General features: G+C 43.3%; 1 protein-coding gene across 1 annotated transcript; it reads left to right on the top strand.

Annotated features, from left to right (window-relative positions):
* Positions 1–16681: 16681 nt before the first annotated feature.
* On the top strand, positions 16682–21617 carry sfrp2 (secreted frizzled-related protein 2). The gene is made up of 3 exons (XM_078212929.1): positions 16682–17268; positions 18752–18832; positions 20032–21617. Exons 1-3 carry the CDS (start codon positions 16767–16769, stop codon positions 20334–20336), a joined length of 888 nt encoding a protein of 295 aa, XP_078069055.1. The 5' UTR covers positions 16682–16766; the 3' UTR covers positions 20337–21617.
* Positions 21618–23468: the final 1851 nt, after the last annotated feature.

The following is a 23468-nucleotide window of genomic DNA, read 5'->3' as shown; positions in this document are numbered from 1 at the left end:
GGGAATTTATGGATACAATGTTCACATTCTTCAACCTGATCACTTGATTAAATGAAAACCGACTCAAAGGTTAACGGTGCAGAAATAAAACTTTAAATAGAAACAGGTCCCATTCTGTTTGAATGAATTACTGGTTGATTTCAAAACATGACCGCAATATATTTTGGTTCCGATTTAAATTACATAGATCAGGACAGATAATCTTGATTCGAATGTTCGTTGTACCCGGGTGTTCAATGGTTTATATCGGGGCGGGTTAAAACTCCGGCATATTGAGGTCACATGGGAATTTGATTTATTATTGTTACATATATACAGTGAAAAGTATTTGTTTTCTTAGAATAATAAGTTATATTTAAAATAATCAAACAACGAATGTATAGTTTTCCTCTGCCAAACTCATGATGTTGCAGTTTCGAATGAGTTTTTAAGACAGTATTGATTCTGCGGCGGGTGGGTGTAAAAATTAGCTGCTCTGGGCCATTAGTTTCAGGATTTGTCATTAGCCCCAGCTCATGTTAACCTGTCGCTACCAGCAGCTCCTGGCTGCATATAAAATACACTTTTAATAAACCCCATCCCGGGGAGAGAAAGAAAATAGTCCTAATCGTTTTCAGCGTTACTCAAGGTTTTTTTTAAAAACACTTCTGAAAGACGGAGGGTGGTATTGTGGCAATTGGATTTGACTCACGGAGTGGAGCCACTAAGTGCATGGGTGCAAATACTGTCAGATTAGGAAGAAATGTGAGCAAGGATCCGAGTCCTAACATTGAGCGGCTGGGGGCGCCTCTCATTGTAATTCCACCAGACATTTCACTTTCCCCAGCTTTAAGAGATGGAGGAATGGGAGTAACTCGAATCTTGAACCGCGGCTAAAAGTTCAGAACTCATTTACGAATCGCATTCTAGATGCTCAGGAAGGTGTGCCCCAATAATCTTCTACAGTCAATTGCTGTAACTGCCAATATTTGACTCGCAAAATACCTTCCAAGAGGAGGCGAGCGAAATAGGCGAGGGAACTAGGCTGAAGACAAGTTGGTTGGATTTCAAATTAAGCCTTAAACAGTCATTATTTGGCAGGTTAAAGGCGAGTAGTGCTAACACGCAGCTCGGTCTCTGGGTGCGAAATGCCAAGAGAATTAAGGTCCAAAAGTGGAACATGTCGATCAGGCAGAGCCTCTACTGGGGCTTAAACCGCTCAGACAAAAAACAAGAGTCAATAGAGAGAGGTTAATTTGCTTTTTTAAAATAAACACACCCGTCACTTGGCAGTCAATGTAGAAATCAGGCCACTGAGAGACTTCACAGACTGGCACTTTTCAACACTTAGGGTCGAAAAGGGAGGGGCGGAGCAGGGGCGGGAGGGGGCAATAAATCAATTACTAGCGCACTCATTAAGCAGCAATGGAAGTAACACAGCAAGAACAATATAGTTTACACGTGAAAAGTTGGAATGGGGGCAGCAGAAAACATTTCTGTACTTCAGACCTGGATCAACCGTGCAGAACGATGAACGAAGTGAACGGGACGAGGCTGGACCTCAGTTAATCTGATAATGCTGAAATATTCGTCAGAGACCTGAACAGGCGATTTATAATCCCGGGGATATTCAGTCATCATTTCAATGTTCCTGGACAACTCCGTTCTTCCACACTGCGGTCTCTTTTTCTGCATGTCGCAGTGAATAAACCAACATTGCCCTGTCTCCTATTACACCTTCCAGGCTGCAGGGTAACTCTGTGCCTTTTAGCTCCGAAAAAGAGTCATATTGGACTCGAAACGTCTGTCTCTCTCCCCACAGATACTGCCAAGACCCGCTGAGTGTTTCCAACATTTTCTCTTTTAATAAACTCCCTTGCTCCTTTGCGAGGCTTTCTGAATCCGCAACCCTCCCAATGTGTTCCAGTCTCCATCACTGACTGGTGGTGTATTGTGCTTGTGTAACCTTTCGAGAAATTCTGTATGAATCTTACACAAGTTGCAAAAAGTGCTGTGATTCCTACCAACTGACCTTCTATCGCTGTAAGACAAGGTTCCTCCATGCAAAAAAAACACTAGTACCATCCAGTTGCTGCCGGTCTGGTGAACGGGCAAGCTCCAACAAACTCAAGGAATATCTGGCTTAATTGGAAAGACTGTCAAATGGCTGTTTAAATATTGGATTCTAATTTATATAGATAGCTCTCCTCATGCTATTACACAACAAAGAAGAAAAGCGCAATGTGGATATCGGGTTCTGGCAAAGAGAAAATGTTATACCTTAATGGCAGTAGACCCAGAAATAATAGGTTCAAATGTCAGTATAGCAAATGGTAAAACTGAATTGAATAATCTGATCATTTGTGGATTAGCAACAAGCGAAATCAACATGAATGCTGCTAGTTGTCTAGTGCCTTTAGGAAGAAACCACCCCTCTAGCTGGCCGGGCCTACGTGTGGTTTCTCTTAAAGGTCCCAGGAAAACTATGGATGGTCAATAAACACTGAATTATTGCTGAACAAACTTCTCCCCTTGCACTCATCAGGACAAATTCACAAGAATACCAACTGTAAAGGGAACAACAATTTCTGCTCCATGAGAAGAGAGTGCTGATTGGTTAACAAGCAGATTGGTTGGCAAGTGGACTCTGATAGGTAGAGGCATTGCCATGGAGAATGCACCAAGGGACAGTTAACTGCTAAGCACTTGGATCCCAATCAGCATTCGCTTCTTGTGCAGTATAAATTGTTGTTCCCTTTATTGTTAGCAATTCTTGTTGTTCTGTCCTGATGAGTGCAAGACAAAGAGCTTCAACAGCATGTCTCTTTTTTCAGCAATATTCAAGTGGTGCATTCACCATGGCAATGATACTACCAATCAGAGTCCACTTGCCAAACAATCAGCACTCTCGTTTCATAAAGCATAAACTTGTTGATTTCCCTAACATTGTATTCTTAGGAATGCCCTGATGAATGCAAGACAAAAATCTTTGACAAAAATGTCTCCCTGCTGATGTTATGTGCGAGAATGTACCATCTGTATCTTTCTTTTGGATATTAGTGAGAAAAGTTTGCAGAAGCAGTGAGAACTCTTTCATTAAACAGCAAATAAAAGTATTTATTAAAGTGGAAAAAGATAATAAAACACTGCAATGAATAGTCTTATAATTTGGCAAATTAATAGTAAGCATTCAGTCCCTCAAAGACAGAAAACCCAAAAGTATCTGCTTCCCCGTACCTAAACTCTGCTGAGGCCCTGTTTCCCAAACAACAACCATAAACCTATTGGGCAAATCTAGCCAGTGATTACCACACCGTACAGCTTAAGTGGCCTGGACTTGGGAATGGTCTTCGGCTCTGAAGAAAAGTTTTTTGCACAAACAAACTTGCCTTCAGTACTTCATCTCTAGCTGAGCTGAGAATGGCTGTCTCTCTCTCTCTTTCTTGCTGTTGCTTCTTCAACACTCCATCTGTGTCTAAACTGCTTCCAGGCTCACAACACCCTAATTACTAATTGTATCAATTGCAAAGAACGCCATGTTCCCTATTCTTTCCTTTTCCTCCTTTTCTCTTTGGAGCTGCCCAGACATAGTTTACAAAACACACGGTAGCTTTATTTTACTTGCGCAAAGAAAACATTCATTTTAATAGCATCCTAACATTTTGTGACACTCAGCAATACTGGTGTCCTGTAAATTTTCTACCAAATGAAATACTGATTTTCTCAAATTCCAAGAAAAAAAATAACAAAAGGATGGTGAACCAATGACATGGCTGGAGTGAAAGGTTCTGAGAAGGCTTTTGGAAATAAGGGGTAAGATGGCATGGCAGGGGGAACTGAGTAATTCCAATAGGAAATTCCAAGAGGCAGGAGTCAAACAAGGAACTGCCAATGGTAAGCTCAGGAGCAATGTTTGAGGAAAGATTCAGTGTTAAAGGAACAAAGCATATAGGCAGGAGAGCAAAACAATAGAATGGGATGAAGCCACAGAGAGATTTGAGGATGATTTTTAAATTTATACATTGACTTTACTATTAGGTTTTACAGTAATACCCATGATAGGTGAATAGTCAGAGACTTAATGATTCTGAACATAAATGTTATGGGAACAGGGAGTAAGCATGCACATATATATGAACATGTACATATATCTAACTTCTGAAACGTTGAGCAATACGTCTTTAAATTTCATTGTGGGGATGTGGGCATCACTGGAAAGGCCACATTCATTGATCACCCCCAGTTTTTCTGGAAAAGGTGGTGATAGTTTTTTTTCTTGAACCATTGCAGTCCATGTCCATTGCTCCCACTATGCTGTTAGACAGGGAGTTCCAGGATCTTGGCCCAACACAAATGAAGGAATAGGTATATATGTCTAAGCCAATATAGTGTGTGGCTTTGAGAGAAACTTGAACTGATGATGTTTCATGCACCTGCAGCCCTTAACCTTCTAGGTGGTAGGATACGTTGGTTTGGATGGTGCTGGCAAAGACTTGGTGAGTGGTTGCTTTGCATTCAGTAGATTGGATACACTGAAACCGCTGATGGATATTTTGGTTAATGGACCAGGTGGATTGATGGTTCAAGTGGATTGTGTTGTCCTGGATGGTGTCAGGCATTTTGAGTGTAATTACTGCTGCACTCATTCAGTCCGCTCCGTGCACCATTTGGTGTTGAAGAGCTTTTGAGGAGTCAGGATGTGAACCATTCCCTACAGAATAGCGAATTTCTGACCTGCTCTATTTGTGTGGGTGGTTCAGTTAAATTTCTGGTGAATGGTGACCTGCAGGACGTTTACTGTGGGGGATTCAGTGAAGGTCCATGTAGGTATCAATGACATAAGGAGACTAGGAAAGAAGTTTTGCACAAGGAAATATGATGAACTAGGCGCTAAATTGAATAGCAGAACCTCAAAGGTAATAGTCTCTGAATTATTACCTGAGCCATGTGCAAAATGGCATAGGTTAAATAAAATTGGAGAGATGAATACATGGCTCAAAGACTGGTGTGGGCTCCGGTTTGTGGGCACTGACATCAGTCCTGGAGAAGGTTGGGGTTGTACCATTGGTAGGGTCTACACCTGTTCCAGTGAGGCACATATAGAGATGTAGAGAGGGTTTAAAATGGTTGGGGCAAGGGTTCAAATTTGGGAAGATGTGGTAAATCAGAGAGTAGGTACAAGGCAAGAGGGAAAGGTATTAATGTGGGAAATGATAAACAGTCCATGACAGGAAGAAACAGGGAAAACAAATTTAAGAATAAATCAACAAATAAGGCTAGACACACTACAAAAATAATAAAAGGACAAATCTGAAGGCTCTGTATCTGAATGCACATAGCATTACGCCTGTTCTGATGCAAATCAGAGAGCAGGCCTGGTATTGTGCAGTGAGATAGGATTAATTAGTGACCTCATAGTGAAGGCACTCCTAGGTAACAGTGAGTATAGTATGTTTGAATTTTACATTCAGTTTGAGGGAGAGAAAAGAGGGACTAAAATTAGTATTTTAAACTTAAGTAAGGGCAATTGTGAGGGCGTGAAAGTAGAACAAGCTAAAATAAACTAACAAATGTGGATAAGTGACAGGTCAATAGGGATGCAGTAGCAGACATTTGTAGGCATATTTCAGAATACACATAATCGATACATTTCAATGAGAAAAAAATCCCACAGTGAGGACACACCATCCGTAGCTAATTATAAAGCTAAAGATAATATCAAACTTAAAGAAGAAGAATATAACTATGCAAAGATGGTGGCAAGTCAGAAGATTTGACAATATAAAAAACAGCAAGTATGACTAAAAGGTGAATAAAGAGGGAAAATTAAAGTACGAAAGAAAGCCAGCCAGAAATATAATGACAGAGAGTAAGAGTTTCTATAGATAGTTAAAAAAGGGAAGATTTAACAAATTGAACATTAGTCCTATAAAAGGCAAGCCTGGAGAATTAATAATGGAAAATAAGGAGATGACAGATGAATTGAACAGGTATCCTGCATCACTCTTCACTATGGAGGATACAAGTAACTTCCCAGAAATAGTTGTAAGCCAGGAAATGGAAGGGAGGGAGGAATAGCATAACATTGCAATCACCAGAGAGATGGTACTGAGCAAACTATTGGAACTGTAGGCTGACAAGTCTTCAGGTCCTGATGGACTTCATCCTAGAGTCATAAAAGAAGTGGTTAGTGAGTTAGCTGAAGTGATTGCTTAAATTTTCCAAAATTCCCAAGATTTGGGAAAGTTCCATTTGATAGGAAGATAATGAATGTGACTCCTTTATTCAAAAAGGGAGGTACACAGAAAGTAAAAAACTACAGGACAGTTAGTTTACATCACAATCGGTCCCTGGGTGAGGTCCCCAATTTGTTATAATTCAGGATGCAATATTTCAAAATGTTATGGTTCCGGGTGAGGAAGGATAAACTGGCTCCCCTCTTTGTTCAACTGCCTTGAATGGCCACAACAAGGTTAATTTAAAAAGGATCCCTTCCCTCATGGATACCTTTACCAAGTCCAAGTGTATTTACATTTTAAAAGAAGCCTATTTAACCTGTCTTCCTTGAGTTTAAGAAAGAGTGATGTTATTAATTACTAAAACATGAGAAGAAAAAAATGAAATGCAAAATGCAAAAATAAAATATATACATATTAGAAATGAGAAGTGAGTCGAAAAATAAAAGTTAATAAAAGATTTACAAATCAATCTTTGGCTTGTCCATGAGGAGTAGATGGTGAAACGTTGTGCCCTTTAAGTTCTGTGATTCTGGTGGTGCTGACTTCAGCAGTTGAGCAGTTGGATTGGAAATTCTTGGTTCTGCAGGTTAGTTGAAAGGAGTTATCTGTGGTATTGCTGACTTCTGCCAGCAAAGAGAGAGAGAGAGAGAGTGAGAGTATTGTTCACCTGCAAGTGATGCCCAGTGCATGTTCTTCAGCTGTGACCTTCACAGCACACACTGACACTGTAGAACTAGAACATCAGACTAGCACATAAAGACCAGGGTTACAGTTTGCTTTTAACCCCCTTTTTTGTGTACTCCTGGAAGGGGGAAAACACAAACCTGTCTTTCTCCGAGAACTGCTTTCTTTCAACTCACATGATGTCCACAGTCTTGGATATAACTCACAGGGGATGGTTTCCACTGGGATGGTAATCAGTCTCCATTATTTCTACAGAAGATTACAGATCAGTTTTTGCATTGCATCTCTTCCTTTTGCATTGCATCTCTTCCTTTTGCATTGCATCTCTTCCTTTGAAGTGTCCCTGTCAGAAAAAAGGTGTGATATTCCGTTCTCTCTGGACAAGTTGGTCAAGTGTAATCCACATAGGAATTTCAGCAAGTGGTTATGTTATAGTCTCATCCAGTTTTTCTTTGTAGGTCCTTCTCGAAAAACACATCTTACTTAAAAGTTCAATATGTTGGTAAGTAATCTGGAGCTATGATCCATTGTCATGACAATTTGTATGTTTGTATGTTTGGACCACGGCTATAATGATGCCTGGAGCTGAATGGTCCTGGTGGTACCCAGCCGTGCAGCAATAGGCATGTTATTGGTGAGTAAGTGCTGCTTGACAGCACGGTGGACAACACCGTCCATCACTTTGCTGATGACTGAAAGTAGACTGCTGGGGTGGTAATTGGCTCACTTGGATTTGCCCTACTATTTCTGGGCAGGACGAGTTGAACAATTTCCCACATTTCATATAGAGGCTAGGACTGTAGCAAAATGAGATCAGCTTGGCTTAGGGCATGGTTAGTTCTTGAACACAAGTCTTTAGCACTGCAGACAGAATGTGATTGCAGCCCATAACATTTGCAGTATCCAGTGCAATCCGTTGTTTGCTGCTATCACGTGGACTTAATCAAATTGACTGAAGACTGGTTTCTGCAATGATTAAGACTTCAGGAGTAGGACAAGATGAACAGTCCACTTGGCCCTTCTGACTGGAGCTGGTTGCAGACACTTTAACCTTGTCATTTGTATTCACATGTTGGGATCTGCTGTCATTGAAGATAGGGATGTTTATAAGGTCTCCTCCTCTCATTAGTTGTTTAATTCATCACCACCAGTCATGACTGGGTGTGGCAGGACTGTAGAGCTTTAATCTCATCTATTGATCATGGGATCATAGCTCTACCTATAGCATGCTGCTTTCACTGCTTAGCATGCACATAGTTCTGCATTGTGGCTTCACTTGGTTGGTGTCTCATTTTTTGTTCTGTCTGGTGCTACTCTTGGTATACTCTCCAAACTCCTTCTTAAAGTAGGGTAGTTCCCGCAGTTTGATGGTAATGGGAGATTGAGTGATATGTCAGGCCATGAGGTTACAGATTGTGATGGAATTCAATTCTTCTGGTATTGATGGTCCACAATGCCTTATGGATGCCCAGTTTTCGCTGCCAGCTCTGTTCTGAATCTATCACACTTCATAGAAATCATAGAAATCATAGAAACCCTACAGTGCAGAAGGAGGCCATTCGGCCCATCGAGTCTGCACCGACCACAATCCCACCCAGGCCCTACCCCCACATATTTACCCGCCAATCCCTCTAACCTACGCATCTCAGGGGCAATTTTAACCTGGCCAATCAACCTAACCCGCACATCTTTGGACTGTGGGAAGAAACCGGAGCACCCGGAGGAAACCCACGCAAACACGAGGAGAATGTGCAAACTCCACACAGACAGTTAACACAGTAATAATGCCACTCAGCACAATGGAGGATGCCCTCTCTGTGAAAATGGGACTTTGCCTCCATTAGGACGGTGTGGTGATCATTCCTATTAATCGTGCAATGGAGAAATGCATCCACAATGCATAGACTGGTGAGGCTGAGGTCAGGATTTATCTTTACTTGTGTTCACCAAAACCCAATGTTCACCTATGTCCTTCTGGACTCAGTAAGACGTCTCACAACACCAGGTTAAAGTCCAACAGGTTTATTTGGTAGCAAAAGCCACTAGCTTTCGGAGCGCTGCTCCTTTGTCAGGTGAGTGGGAGATCTGTTCACAAATAGGGCATACAGAGACACAAACTCAATTTACAGAATAATGATTGGAATGCGAGTCTTTACAGGTAATCAAGTCTTAAAGGTACAGACAATGTGAGTGGAGAGAGGGTTAAGCACAGGTTAAAGAGATGTGTATTGTCTCCAGACAGGACAGTTCGTGAGATTTTGCAAGTCCAGGCAAGTCGTGGGAGTTACAGATAGTGTGACATGAACCCAAGATCGCGGTTGAGGCCGTCCTCATGTGTGCGGAACTTGGCTATCAGTCTCTGCTCAGCGACTCTGCGCTGACGTGTGTCATGAAGGCTGCCTTGGAGAATGCTTACCTGAAGATCAGAGGCTGAATGCCCGTGACTGCTGAAGTGCTCCCCAACAGGAAGAGAACACTCTTGCCTGGTGATTGTCGAGTGGTGTTCATTCATCTGTTGTCATAGCGTCTGCATGGTCTCCCCAATGTACCATGCCTCGGGACATCCTTTCCTGCAGCGTATCAGGTAGACAACGTTGGCCGAGTTGCAAAAGTATGTACCGTGTACCTGGTGGATGGTGTTCTCACGTGAGATGATGGCATCCGTGTCGATGATCCGGCACGTCTTGCAGAGGTTGCTGTGGCAGGGTTGTGTGGTGTCGTGGTCACTGTTCTCCTGAAGGCTGGGTAGTTTACCGCAGACAATGGTCTGTTTGAGGTTGTGCGGTTGTTTGAAGGCAAGAAGTGGGGGTGTGGGGATGGCCTTGGCGAGATGTTCGTCTTCATCAATGACATGTTGAAGGCTCCGGAGAAGATGTCGTAGCTTCTCCGCTCCGGGGAAGTACTGGATGACGAAGGGTACTCTGTCCACCGTGTCCCGTGTTTGTCTTCTGAGGAGGTCGGTGCGGTTTTTTGCTGTGGCGCGTTGGAACTGTCGATCGATGAGTCGAGCGCCATATCCTGTTCTTATGAGGGCATTTTTCAGCATCTGGAGGTGCCCCCACGATGATGGCATTGCTGCAACGGCCTCAGTACTCAACGCCGACAACTGCCAGTTTACAGATGCAATTTTACAACTCATCCGCTTCATCCTGGACCACAATATCTTCACCTTCAACAACCGGTTCTTCATCCAGACACACGAAACAGCCATGGGGACAAAATTTGCACCTCAATATGCCAACATCTTCATGCACAGGTTCGAACAAGACCTCTTCACCGCACAGGACCTTCAACCGATGCTATACACTAGATACATCGATGCCATTTTCTTCCTTTGGACTCATGGTGAACAATCACTGAAACAACTATATGATGACATCAACAAGTTCCATCCCACCATCAGACTCACCATGGACTACTCTCCGGAATCGGTTGCATTCTTGGACACACGCATCTCCATTAAGGACGGTCACCTCAGCACTTCACTGTACCGCAAGCCCACGGATAACCTCACGATGCTCCACTTCTCCAGTTTCCACCCTAAACACGTTAAAGAAGCCATCCCCTACGGACAAGCCCTCCGTATACACAGGATCTGCTCGGATGAGGAGGATCGCAACAGACACCTCCAGATACTGAAAGATGCCCTCATGGCGCTCGACTCATCGATCGACAGTTCCATCCGCAATGCCATCCCCACACCCCCACTTCTTGCCTTCAAACAACCCCACAACCTCAAACAGATCATTGTCTGCAGCAAACTACCCAGCCTTCAGGAGAACAGTGTCCACGACACCACACAACCCTGCCACAGCAACCTCTGCAAGACATGCCGGATCATCGACACGGATGCCATCATCTCACGTGAGAACACCGTCCACCAGGTACACGGTACATACTCTTGCAACTCAGCCAACGTTGTCTCCCTGATACGCTGCAGGAAAGGATGTCCCAGGGCATGGTACATTATAATCATAGAAACCCTCCAGTACAGAAAAAGGCCATTCGGCCCATCGAGTCTGCACCGACCACAATCCCACCCAGGCCCTACCGCCATATCCCTACATATTTTACCCACTAATCCCTCTAACCTACACATCTCAGGACACTAAGGGGCAATTTAAGCATGGCCAATCAACCTAATCCGCACATCTTTGGAATTTGGGAGGAAACCGGAGCACCCGGAGGAAACCCACGCAGACATGAGGAGAATGTGCAAACTCCACACAGACAGTGACCTAAGCCGGGAATTGAACCCAGGTCCCTGGAGTTGTGAAGCAGCAGTGCTAACCACTGTGCTACTGTGCCTCCCCAGTGGGGAGACCATGCAGACGCTACAACAACAGATGAATGAACACCGCTCGACAATCACCAGGCAAGAGTGTTCTCTTCCTGTTGGGGAACACTTCAGTCAGTGCTGGATTTAGACTTGGTGAGGCCCTAATCTATATAAAGTTTGGAGGCCCCTTGTTAAAAAGTTGCACTAAAAGGTCTCACAAAGGTGCGTACCAAAACAGGACCTTGGATCGCCACAAAAAAATTGAAAACATAATTATGCCTTTTAATTATTTAATAGCAAGGTATTTAAAGTGAAAAATACAAATTATTTTCTGATCACTTTGGGTTTGTGGATCCTTATCTGTTTCTGGAGTAAAGTAACTGTCAACTTTTGATAATTTTTTGAGTTGCTCTTCAAGCTGGTGCTTTCTTTTTCTTTTCTGGTATCCGCTCTTAAATGTTCTCTTCATTGTAAACCTTCTGAAATTTTGTGAGGCCCCTGCGGATTGTGAGGCCCCAAGCTGTAGCTTGTTTAGCTTAAGCCTAAATCCGGCACTGACTTCAGCGGTCACGGGCATTCGGCCTCTGATCTTCGGGTAAGCGTTCTCCAAGGCGGCCTTCACAACACACGACAGCGCAGAGTCGCTGAGCAGAGACTGATAGCCAGGTTCCGCACACATGAGGACGGCCTCAACCGCGATCTTGGGTTCATGTCACACTATCTGAAACTCCCACGACTTGCCTGGACTTGCAAAATCTCACGAACTGTCCTGTCTGGAGACAATACACATCTCTTTAACCTGTGCTTAACCCTCTCTCCACTCACATTGTCTGTACCGTTAAGACTTGATTACCTGTAAAGATTCGCATTCCAATCATTATTTTGTGAATTGAGTTTGTGTCTTTATATGCCCTGTTTGTGAATAGAACTCCCACTCACCTGATGAAGGAGCAGCAAGCGGTCCGAAAGCTAGTGGCTTTTGCTACCAAATAAACCTGTTGGACTTTAACCTGGTGTTGTGAGACTTCTTACTGTGTTTACCCCAGTCCAACGCCAGCATCTCCACTTCTGGACTCAGCCAGTAGAGGTGCTACAAAGTGACTCCTGGCGATGGACATTTACGTCCCCCGCCTGGAACACATTCTGTACCCTCACTCAAGTGGTGTTCAACATGGAATCAGCAAGAAGTTTCCTTGCCTGTGTGGTTGTCATCCCTGCCAATACTCTCATTAAGAAGTTTAACAACACCAGGTTAAAGTCCAACAGGTTTATTTGGTAGCAAAAGCCACACAAGCTTTCGAGGCTCTGAGCCCCTTCTTCAGGTGAGTGGGAATTCTGTTCACAAACAGAACTTATAAGACACAGACTCAATTTACATGAATAATGGTTGGAATGCGAATACTTACAACTAATCCAGTCTTTAAGAAACAAAACAATGGGAGTGGAGAGAGCATCAAGACAGGTTAAAAAGATGTGTATTGTCTCCAGACAAGACAGCCAGTGAAACTCTGCAGGTCCACGCAACTGTGGGAGTTACAAATAGTGTGACATAAATTCTGATTCTAGGATCGCATGATAAAGACTCAGGAGGAAAAAAGCAGAAATATTTATGTGAAATAGTGTGACATAAACCCAATATCCCGGTTGAGGCCGTCCTTGTGTGTGCGGAACCTGGCTATCAGTTTCTGCTCCGCGACTCTGCGCTGTCGTGTGTCGCGAAGGCCGCCTTGGAGAACGCTTACCCGAATATCAGAGGCCAAATGCCCGTGACCGCTGAAGTGCTCCCCAACAGGAAGAGAACAGTCTTGCCTGGTGATTGTCGAGCGGTGTTCATTCATCCGTTGTCGCAGCGTCTGCATAGTTTCCCCAATGTACCATGCCTCGGGACATGGTACATTGCCTCACAGTCTAGTCAAGCAATACCCGAGAGAAATCATACCTTTCACATTACCGAGGCATGGTACATTGGGGAAACTATGCAGACGCTGCGACAACGGATGAATGAACACCGCTCGACAATCACCAGGCAAGACTGTTCTCTTCCTGTTGGGGAGCACTTCAGCGGTCACGGGCATTCGGCCTCTGATATTCGGGTAAGCGTTCTCCAAGGCGGCCTTCGCGACACACGACAGCGCAGAGTCACGGAGCAGAAACTGATAGCCAGGTTCCGCACACACAAGGACGGCCTCAACCGGGATATTGGGTTTATGTCACACTATTTCACATAAATATTTCTGCTTTTTTCCTCCTGAGTCTTTATCATGCGATCCTAGAATCAGAATTTATGTCACACTATTTGTAACTCCCACAGTTGCGTGGACCTGCAGAGTTTCACTGGCTGTCTTGTCTGGAGACAATACACATCTTTTTAACCTGTCTTGATGCTCTCTCCACTCCCATTGTTTTGTTTCTTAAAGACTGGATTAGTTGTAAGTATTCGCATTCCAACCATTATTCATGTAAATTGAGTCTGTGTCTTATAAGTTCTGTTTGTGAACAGAATTCCCACTCACCTGAAGAAGGGGCTCAGAGCCTCGAAAGCTTGTGTGGCTTTTGCTACCAAATAAACCTGTTGGACTTTAACCTGGTGTTGTTAAACTTCTTACTGTGTTTACCCCAGTCCAACGCCGGCATCTCCACATCAATACTCTCATTGACAGATGCATCTACAGCAGGTGCATTACTATGGGTCTGGAGTTAATGTTAAGGATATCCAGAGCCAGTCCCTCTTCACTCTATACCACGGTGTCATTAGCTCTGGAAGTTCTGTCCTGCTGGTGGCATAGGACATACCCAGGGATGGAGACGATGGAATCTGGGACATTGGCTGAAAGGTATGATTTCTCTCGGGTATTGCTTGACTAGACTGTGAGGCAGCTGGGTGTGCTTTTGTCAAGTCTGAATCCAGTGCCTGGGTTGACACTCAGTGGCCGGTGTCGTCTTATTCTTAATTCACTTTTTCATAGCAGTTTATTAAAACTGGAGTGGTTAATTTGGCCTTTTCAGAAGATAGAAACGGGTCAATCTCATTGCTTTGGATCTGGAGTAATATATCACCCAGACAAGGTAAGGATGGAAAATCTCCTTTCCAAGGTAGGATTAGTGAACCAAATGTGCTTTTATGGCAACCTGATAGTTTCATGATCACCTTTACTGACACTGTCTTTGACACATCATGACTGTCTTTTTAATCCAGATTTATTGAATTAATTGAATTTAATTTCCCAGTTGCCTTGATGAACATTGGACATATCACCAGATGTGGGGCCTCTGAATTACAAATACAATCTCGTAACATAACAGGATGCTGCTGAGCCCCCATCAGATTTGATAAGCAGATTGGAAAAACAGGTACTTTTTTAAAAATAGTAAACATAATGGGGTGGGGGTGGGGGGATGGATTAGAACACAGTTATGGCATTGCTGCTTTCTGACAATTGTATAGGTAGGCTGAAGATTCAAAAATATAGATTTATTGGAATAAGGTTACACTTCAGAGCTATTGAAGTGTAACCTATGGAACTAAGCCATTAAAAAATCCACCTTGACATCCTGCTGCTGCCAATATTAATTTGGTACATGGTTTTATTTGGACAAGAAAAGTTTAATCATCGCTGCATTCACACTCTGTCAATGTTCACAATCCCAGTCTCTTGCAGTGGAATGGATAGGTTAGTAAATCTTGGTCATTCCTTATCATCCAAAGGAACAATAAACATTGTACATAGTTGCAGTTTATTCATGCCTCTCATGGATTAACTGATAGCTACCAAGTTTTTAATGATTCTACCTATTGTCCTTCTTCATCCATCAACATGCTTAGCGTCACATAACTTCTCCATGACTCAATGAGGAACACTCCTGCCTCTGAATCAGAAGGTTGCAGTTTCAAATCCAGGTGGCCACACTAGTGCAGTAGTGAGGGAGTGTTGCACTGTCAGAGGAGCCATCATTCAGATAAGAGGTTAAACCAACAAGATGACTATGTGCAACACCACCAGAAGCAGGTAATTATTGCTGAAAAATGAGACATGTTGTGGAAGTTTTTCATCTTGTACTCTTCAGGACAATTCACAAGAACACCAAATTGTAAAGAAAATGGTTGTTGGTATTCTTGAGAAGTACAAGATGAAAAACTTCCACAACATGTCACCTTTTTCAACAATACTCAAGTTCCGTACTACCAAACTAATCAGGTAAATTGCTAATTTAAAAGCAAAATACTGCAGATGCTGAAAAATGGAAGTAAAAACAGAAAATGTTGGAAAATCTCTGTAGGTCTGGCGGCATCTGTGGGGTAAGTGTGGGAGTCTAGTATGAAACAGCAAGTTAAACCAATTGTTAACTGTGTTTCTCTCTCCACAGATGCTGCCAGACCTGCCGCATTTATCCAGCAATTTTTGTTTATATTATATATTATAAACTATTTATTTATCTCATTGCTGATAGTTGGCTGTTGTTTGCGAACTGGCTTTCTTATTGACTTGCAACCATCAGTCTTTTTCAAAAAGTATTTAACTGGTTGTGAAAGACAATGGTAAGTGCAAGTCCCCCCCCCCCCCCCCCTTTGACAACTCTCACGTTCTGTTGGATCTCACATAACTAGAAATGGGGTTTCCTCTGACACAGCAACAATATTTCTTGTATTTCCCCAGGTCATTCTGTCTGGTGCTGCTCTGAACTATGTGGTGTAGTCCAAACTCCAAATAGATCATGATTAGTTGAGTTTTCCCTTTCTATCTCTTGATGTTCTAAACTAGTTCTCTCATTGATTCACTGACCGTTATGTATAGGGCTGACTGTGTTACTATAAAAAGCTAACCAGGGTGTGTTTTTGATTTGATTTGACTTATTATTGTCACATGTCTTAGTATACAATGAAAAGTATTGTTTCTTGCGCGCTATACAGACAGAGTATACCGTTCATTGAGAAGGAAACGAGAGAGTGCAGAATGTAGTGTTACAGTCATCGCTAGGGTGTAGAGAAAGATCAACTTAATGCAAGGTAAGTCCATTCAAAAGTCTGACAGCAGAAGGGAAGAAGCTGTTCTTGAGTCGGTTGGTGGGAAGAAGCTGTTCTTGAGTCGGTTGGTGGGAAGAAGCTGTTCTTGAGTCGGTTGGTACGTGACCTCAGACTTTTGTATTTTTTTCCCCACGGAAGAAGGTGGAAGAGAGTGTTCATTTGAAGCTTTAATTTACTCTGGTTTCTCCCCACCCCAAGTATCTCTGCAGCAAGTGTGGGTAATCCCTGATCATTTAAAGGTTTCTATTTGGTAACTGCAATCAGAGCAGTGGGAGGTGGGTGGGGTTGCTTCTGGGATCAAACGCGTTTATAAAGTGTGTGAATTCTCACAAGAGCCAGAACTTTGTCTTATTACTCCACTCTCCCTTCTCGAGGAGAAGCAGGGCTTTTGCGTCAACCTATCAAAGGGGGAGCCAGTAACTCCTCCCATTGCTTTCTAACACTGGAGTTGAGAGAGGCCAGTCCCATTAGCTCCTGATCACTCGCTCCATTGCAGAGCGCAGGAGTGGGCAACAATCCTGCAGCAACAACTGGGATTTCTCACGCCAATTCTTGTGCAAGAATGCGCCCTCTGAACGCCGCGATCTGCCTTCTTCTGGCCGCACTGCACTGGTTCAGAGTGGAAGGCATGGGGATTTATTCTTACGGGCATGCCGAGTTCACCTACAGGCGCAATAATTGCAAGCCCATCCCCAGCGCCCTGGCTCTGTGTCACGGCATCGAATACCCGGAGATGAGGCTGCCCAACCTCCTGGGGCACGAAACCATGGAAGAGGTGCTGCAGCAGGCCAGCTCCTGGATCCCGCTGGTGCAGAAGCAGTGCCACCCGGACACCAAGAAGTTCCTGTGCTCCCTCTTCGCCCCGGTGTGCATCGACGAGGTGGACGAGCCCATCCAGCCATGCCGCTCGCTGTGCGAGCAGGTGAAGCAGAGCTGCTCGCCCGTCATGTCCGCCTTCGGCTTCCCGTGGCCCGACATGCTGGAGTGCAACCGCTTCCCGGAGGATAACGACCTGTGCATCCCGCCCGCAGACTCCAACGAGCACGTCCCGGTACCCAAAGAAGGTCAGGCTAGAGGGAGAGAGGGGAGGGGGTGGTATCCTTTAATGGACCCAAACTCCTCAGTAGATCCCATTTATAAGTTTCACTGACACAATACTGACTTTTTAACACACTGCTTTGGATTTATTTTGTGTGCAGGCTCTAGTCCAATCCTTTATAACACTCTGAGATTTATTAATAGTCTGTCATTTCTATATGTCATGATGTGGAGATGCCGGCGTTGGACTGGGGTAAACACAGCAAGAAGTCTCACAACACCAGGTTAAAGTCCAACAAATAACATCAAGACCAAATAAACCTGTTGGACTTTAACCTGGTGTTGTGAGACTGCTTACTGTATTTCTATATGTGCCAAAGTTAACTTTCTTTTGCTATCCTGATAACTAATGAATTCGAAAGAGAGTACTTATTAGCTGCAGAAACAGCTCCCTGTCGCTGGTTGGTATGTTGTTCCAGTCTAATAGTGTCTCACACACACAGTGGAATGAATGAGAAACTTGCTGTGATCTGGGAAGCTTTGGAACATCCATTAACTGACTGAAAAGCAGCTGACCTCTCGGCAACCGCTCCCTCCTCGTGTTTTATCTTCTTGAAAGACTTTGCGAGCTTTTCGCATACATTTCAACTCGCATTGCATGTGTATCCCGAGAAGGTTGTCTTTTTTTTATTCTAAATGTGTTGCAGATGTGATTCCGCTAGTAACGCTGTTTCTCCTAACTACCAGAACTAGAAGCTGTGACTAGTGTTAGATTGGTGCGTTTGTTTTTCCGCCTGAAGTTTTAAGGAACCCACTGCTTCAGATGCAGCAGACATTTTAAATTAAGACCTTTCACCATGACCAAAACTGCTCTCTAATCCCAATGCTCGGGTGTTTAAAAGGGGGGGAGAAACAAAGCGATTCATTTAAAAGCTATCGGGGATGCAAATTGAGGAGCTTTGCCTGTGACTGTGCCACACAATGTGTCGCAGCGAGCCCTCTGCAGCCAACACTACAGCCATTTCAATGGTGCAGACCTTTTGAGCTTCGCTTTTTATCGTTCGTTTTAAAGAACTTCCACGGTCCATGTAATTCGCTATTGTGTTCATTCGCATCCCATCTGGGGGCAAACACACAGTTTATAGTGAGGAGCAGTGCCCCCCTCCCCTGTACCTCCGCTTTGGAATCCATGTGAAGCGTCTATTATTCCTCTTCAATGCAGGGCGCGATCTCCCCGGTGAGGATCCTTTCTTAGAAGCAATACTCCGCAGGGAAATGGTAACCGAAGGTATTTAAATACTTCGTAAAATATGGCTCACTTCATAAAAGTAGCAAAACCCCGTGGAAAATCTGGAAGCTATAAAGAAGGTGGAAAGTCCAGGCTGTAATAATTAAATGTTGTCTGTACTGGGACCCTACTCACAAGTACAAGATCGCTTCTAACTCTCCTGCTGAAAATACACAGTTTGTACAACAACCATTCTTAAATATCCGTGCACTCTCTTCCAGAACCGAAAATCTGCGACGCATGTAAAGGCAGAGAGCAAAACGACAATGAGATTGTAGAGAACTACTGCAAAAATGATTTCGGTAAGTCTCATTTTCCTCAGAGACTTCAGGGTGCGAGCAAGGAGTGCTGCTTTCCAACTGGCGGTGTACCAAGAACTTGTCCTGTGCACTTCCCTGCAGTCCCTGTGTTTTCTTGCTATTCCAGTAACAGGAGTGTGGATCCTGCCAAACGCTGTTTCCGCATTGCCTTTTAAAAAAAAACCCTGGCGTTTAATTGTAGCAAAATGTCCAGCGTCCGCTGCAATGTTCCTCTCCACACAATTGGCTTTTAATTTCAAAGGCAAATTGTTCAACCAGCGGCGCCTGGCGAAGCTGACTCAGTGCGTTCAGATAGGACCAGGTACAGTATTCAGCCCGGGAAAAACTGAAATCCTCACCTCGTGACACCGATGAGGAAGGTGGTCTGAAAAGAAGGGGGATGGTGGGACACTCTGCTGAAATGCTCACAGTCGAGTGGCTGCCTTGTTTTACACGGGAGAGCCTGTGTTTTATTGATTTACAGTTCTGATGAAATCATACCAAATGTTAGCAGCTGTAACTAGCTTTCCAGTTGTGAGTTTGAAACTGGTCTTGTTATTGACAATACAAAGTGACACAATCTGAGATCAGGTACCAACCGACTCAAGAACAGCTTCCTCCCTGCTGCCATCAGACTGTTGAATGGACCTACCTCGCACTAAGTTTCTCTACACCCTAGCTATGACTGTAACTCTGCATTCTGCACTCTCCTTTTCTTCCCTATGAACGGTATGCTCTGTAAAGTGCGCAAGAAACAATACTTTTCACTGTATACCAATACATGTGACAATAATAAATCAAATCAAACATACTGCGCTGGACTGTCGCTGCCTCTGAAAGGAGAGGGAGATGGAGGAGGGGGAAATGGGGGGGGCGGGGAGGAGAGGGAAATGGGGGTGGGGAGCGGGGAGGAGAGGGAGATGGGGGGGGGGGGAGGAAAGGCGCGGCCCCCCACTCCCCACACCACCTCCGCATAGCCACTCACACAACACTCTGTTAAATATGTTTATTAAGACTCGAACTTTGCACAATCATTGACTGTCATGACTATTTCATCTGCTTTGACACGCCACCTGTTCGCCACATTTACCTGTCTCGTCATCCTGATAGTTTCATTTGGATTCTCCGTGGCAACAATACCACCCCCACCGCTCCACCAGCACTCGCGTTAACATGTCATATTTTAATCCTTCCCTAATTAGCTTTGAAGATAAAAGTGAAAGAGATTTCCTACATCAATGGGGATACAAAGATCGTCCCCGAGACAAAAAGCAAGACTATTTACAAGCTGAATGGAGTGACCGAGAAAGATCTGAAGAAAAGTGTATTGTGGCTAAAGGATGGCCTGCAGTGTACCTGCGATGAGATGAACGACATCAATGCCCCCTACTTAGTGATGGGACAAAAGCTCGATGGGAACCTGGTCATAACCTCGGTGAAGAGATGGCAGAAAGGGCAGCGAGAGTTCAAGAGAATTGCTCGTAGCATCCGCAAACTGCAGTGTTAAACAGTGGCCTGTTGGCCGAGCGTAACTTTAAAAAGCCCCGCACACCCCTATCCCGGTCTGATACATTGCACCCCCTTTACGCTTTGTGAGCAGTTATTGTATGATATAAACTATGATATGACTGTCCATTGAAACACACAAACACATTTCCAGTCGAATGGTGTTAAAACTGAGAGGCCACCGCCAATGATGAAGTTAAATTTGTGAAAACCACAGTTGTATTTTTTTTTAAATCAGCTCCTTTCTGATGCCTTAACGGGATAATTTCGTCCAAAATAATCCTTTTTCTAAGAGTTTGATGGACACATGATGCAGAAGTGTGGAGTTCATTTATAGAAAACACGAAATACAAATTTATTAAACAAGCTTCAGAAACGCCAATTTTATATATTTTTTAAAAAATCTAATTTTAAGTCTTTGACCGGCTATGTAAGTTCGAGATTTTTTTTTAAAAAATATGTTTGGAAGCAATCTTCTCCCGAGAGTCTATTGAATTTAACCCATAGACACTTCAGCACAGCAATCTGAAATTGACTTGGTGTGAAGCAGAGAAAATTCGTTCAATTTCCACTAAACAACCTTCCACACTCCCGTGGCACTAACATTTACCACCGCGACCACAGAGGCCAGCCGCTGTATTTACTTCGGAAATTGCCTTGAGTGGAACACAGCACGGTCAAATAAGAACATTGAAACACGCTGGTGAATATAAAACAAGCAAGGAGCAAGGAATGGTCTGAAACTTTTGGCGTTTTTATGCAACCTTTGCATCGAGTATCTTTAATAGTATTCTAACCAATTGGACAACATATTTTAAATAAAACATGTGACGTAAAGTAACGCTTTCTATATTAATACAATATATGCATTTGAGACTGAAGTAGTAATCGGGGTCAACTAGTAGGACCTCCTGTATTTTAGCAACGTAAGCAACCACTGCTACCTTTTGAATAATATAATTTATAAATCTGATATTCCTGTGTAAAGCTGGTGAGCTCTGGGCGCTTCCCTAACTTGTTTGCTTGCACCTCGATTTATTGCAAACATACCTTCAATTTAATCAGCATTATTGTAAGATATCTCACGAGTTATTATCTGCGAGAGTTGTAAATATTGCTTTGTGACTTTGTAAATAATTCAGATAAACAGTATATTCTTGTACATAGACGTCGTGTTATTGGATTCTCGTGCTCATCAATGTACCCAAATCTGTCGTCTTTCTGAAGTTGTTTGGACGTCCTGTTTAAATCACTTGCATGAAATAAAGAATGGGTATAGACAAATGACGTTTCAATTAGTATGGCAAAATGTAATAGCAAACATGCTGAAGTTTATTTTCACCTCAAATTGTTTTTAAGCACTAACTACAGTGGGGAGATTTTTAACAGCCACTCAGATTGTAATACAAGAAAACTACATCATGGATTTTCTATCATTGACATAAGAAACGTGCTGGGACACTTCTGTGAAGACTGTTGAGAGGGAAGGATAGCTAACATCACAATAGTGTCACATTTTATCTGCACCAAACGAATACATGACAGAGATTCAAGGATGGAAATAATCAAGCTTCAGGTAAAGATAGCCACTTTTTCAGAATAATGCGTCTGAAGACCAGAGATTTGTGTAGCAACTATGGGATTGTATAATTGAAATAATCGATTACTATAAGAAATCATCGGTACTTATGACTGACCCATTCCTAATATATTTTCGAGTATAGAAGCGTGCTAGCTAAAACAAGGGTGGCACAGTGGTTAGCACTGCTGCCTCACAGTGCCAAGGACCTGGGTTCAATTCCAGGCTTGGGTCACTGTCTGTGTGGAGTTTGCACGTTCTCCCCATGTCGGCGTGGGTTTCCTCTGGGTGCTCTGGTTTCCTCCCACAGTTTGGATGACGTGCTGGTTAGGTGCATTGACCCGAACAGGCACTGGAGTGTGGCAACTAGGGGAATTTTGCAGTAACTTCATTGCAGTGTAATGTAAGCCTTACTTGTAACTAATAAATGAACTTTATGTTGGAAGTATTGCTGTCTGTACAACAACCAATGCAGTCTGCTGAAGAATTTTGATTAGCTGATGATGGAGTCAATTGGTTTGACGGTCAGAGAAGTTCACAATCATTGCCTGGTAGAGGCCATTCAGCCCTTCATGCTGGTTGAGTGAGTGAGCCAATTGACCCCATTCATTTACTCTTTCCCTAGGGCAATATTTTTCCCTTCAAATATTTATCCAATTCCCATTCAAAAGTTACCATTGTATCTGCGACTGCCAAACTCTCAGACAGTACATTGCAGATCACAACAGCGGGCTGGGTAATAAAATCTTCATAACTCCTCTGGCACCTTTATCAATCATCTTAAATTTGTGTCTTCAGATCGCAGTCCCATCTGCCACTGGAAACCATTTCTCATTATTTGCTCCATATAAACATCTTCATCATTTTAGACCCCGCTGCAAAATCTCTCCTCTGCTTTAAGCCAAACTACTTCAAGTTCTTCTGTCTCGCTAGAAAATGGGACCATTCTGGAAAACCTCTTGTGTAAGGTGTCGAGTAAAGGGTTAATGGTTATGTTAATCAGACAATGATGTTAATGATGATGTAAGCATGGCATCAGGGTCAGATGATCAAGAGACTCCAAGGGAAGCAAGATGCAGAACAGTCTGCCTTCAGAGAACAATGTACTTTACCATGAGGTCTTCTCTATAAATAACTGCAAATAAATAGCTCTAAGAAAAAATTAATACACTCTATGTCCAAATCACTCATAGTGCAAGAGAAAACTCATCCAGCTAGAAGACAACACAAATAAAGGACAATGACCCAAACCATAAAACATCCTCTCTAAGACATGGTATGCTTCCTACTGTATGGAGCCCAACATTGAACACAATTCTCCAGCTGAGGCCTAGCTACAGTTTTAAGGGTTTTGCGTAATTTCCTTGCTTTTGAATTCCATTCCTTCATTATTAAGATCTTGTATTTTTAAAAACAACCTTCCAATGTCATATCACCTTCAAATATTTGTGTGTATAAACCCCCAGGTCTTTCTGTTCCTGCCCCACTTTGCAATTGCACCAGTTAGTTAATATAGCCTTTCTTCATTCTTCCTACTAAAATGTAGCACCTCAT

Source organism: Mustelus asterias, chromosome 1 (assembly GCF_964213995.1).
Source record: "Mustelus asterias chromosome 1, sMusAst1.hap1.1, whole genome shotgun sequence".
Taxonomy (NCBI): domain Eukaryota; kingdom Metazoa; phylum Chordata; class Chondrichthyes; order Carcharhiniformes; family Triakidae; genus Mustelus; species Mustelus asterias.
This window is presented reverse-complemented; position numbering and strand designations above follow the sequence as displayed.

Coding starts and splice junctions, on each gene's coding strand:
- sfrp2 (XM_078212929.1), top strand. CDS start 16,767: ATGCGCCCTCTGAACGCCGCGATCTGCCTTCTTCTGGCCGCACTGCAC. Junction 17,269..18,751: donor CGTCCCGGTACCCAAAGAAG/GTCAGGCTAGAG, acceptor ACTCTCTTCCAG/AACCGAAAATCTGCGACGCA. Junction 18,833..20,031: donor CTACTGCAAAAATGATTTCG/GTAAGTCTCATT, acceptor TTCCCTAATTAG/CTTTGAAGATAAAAGTGAAA.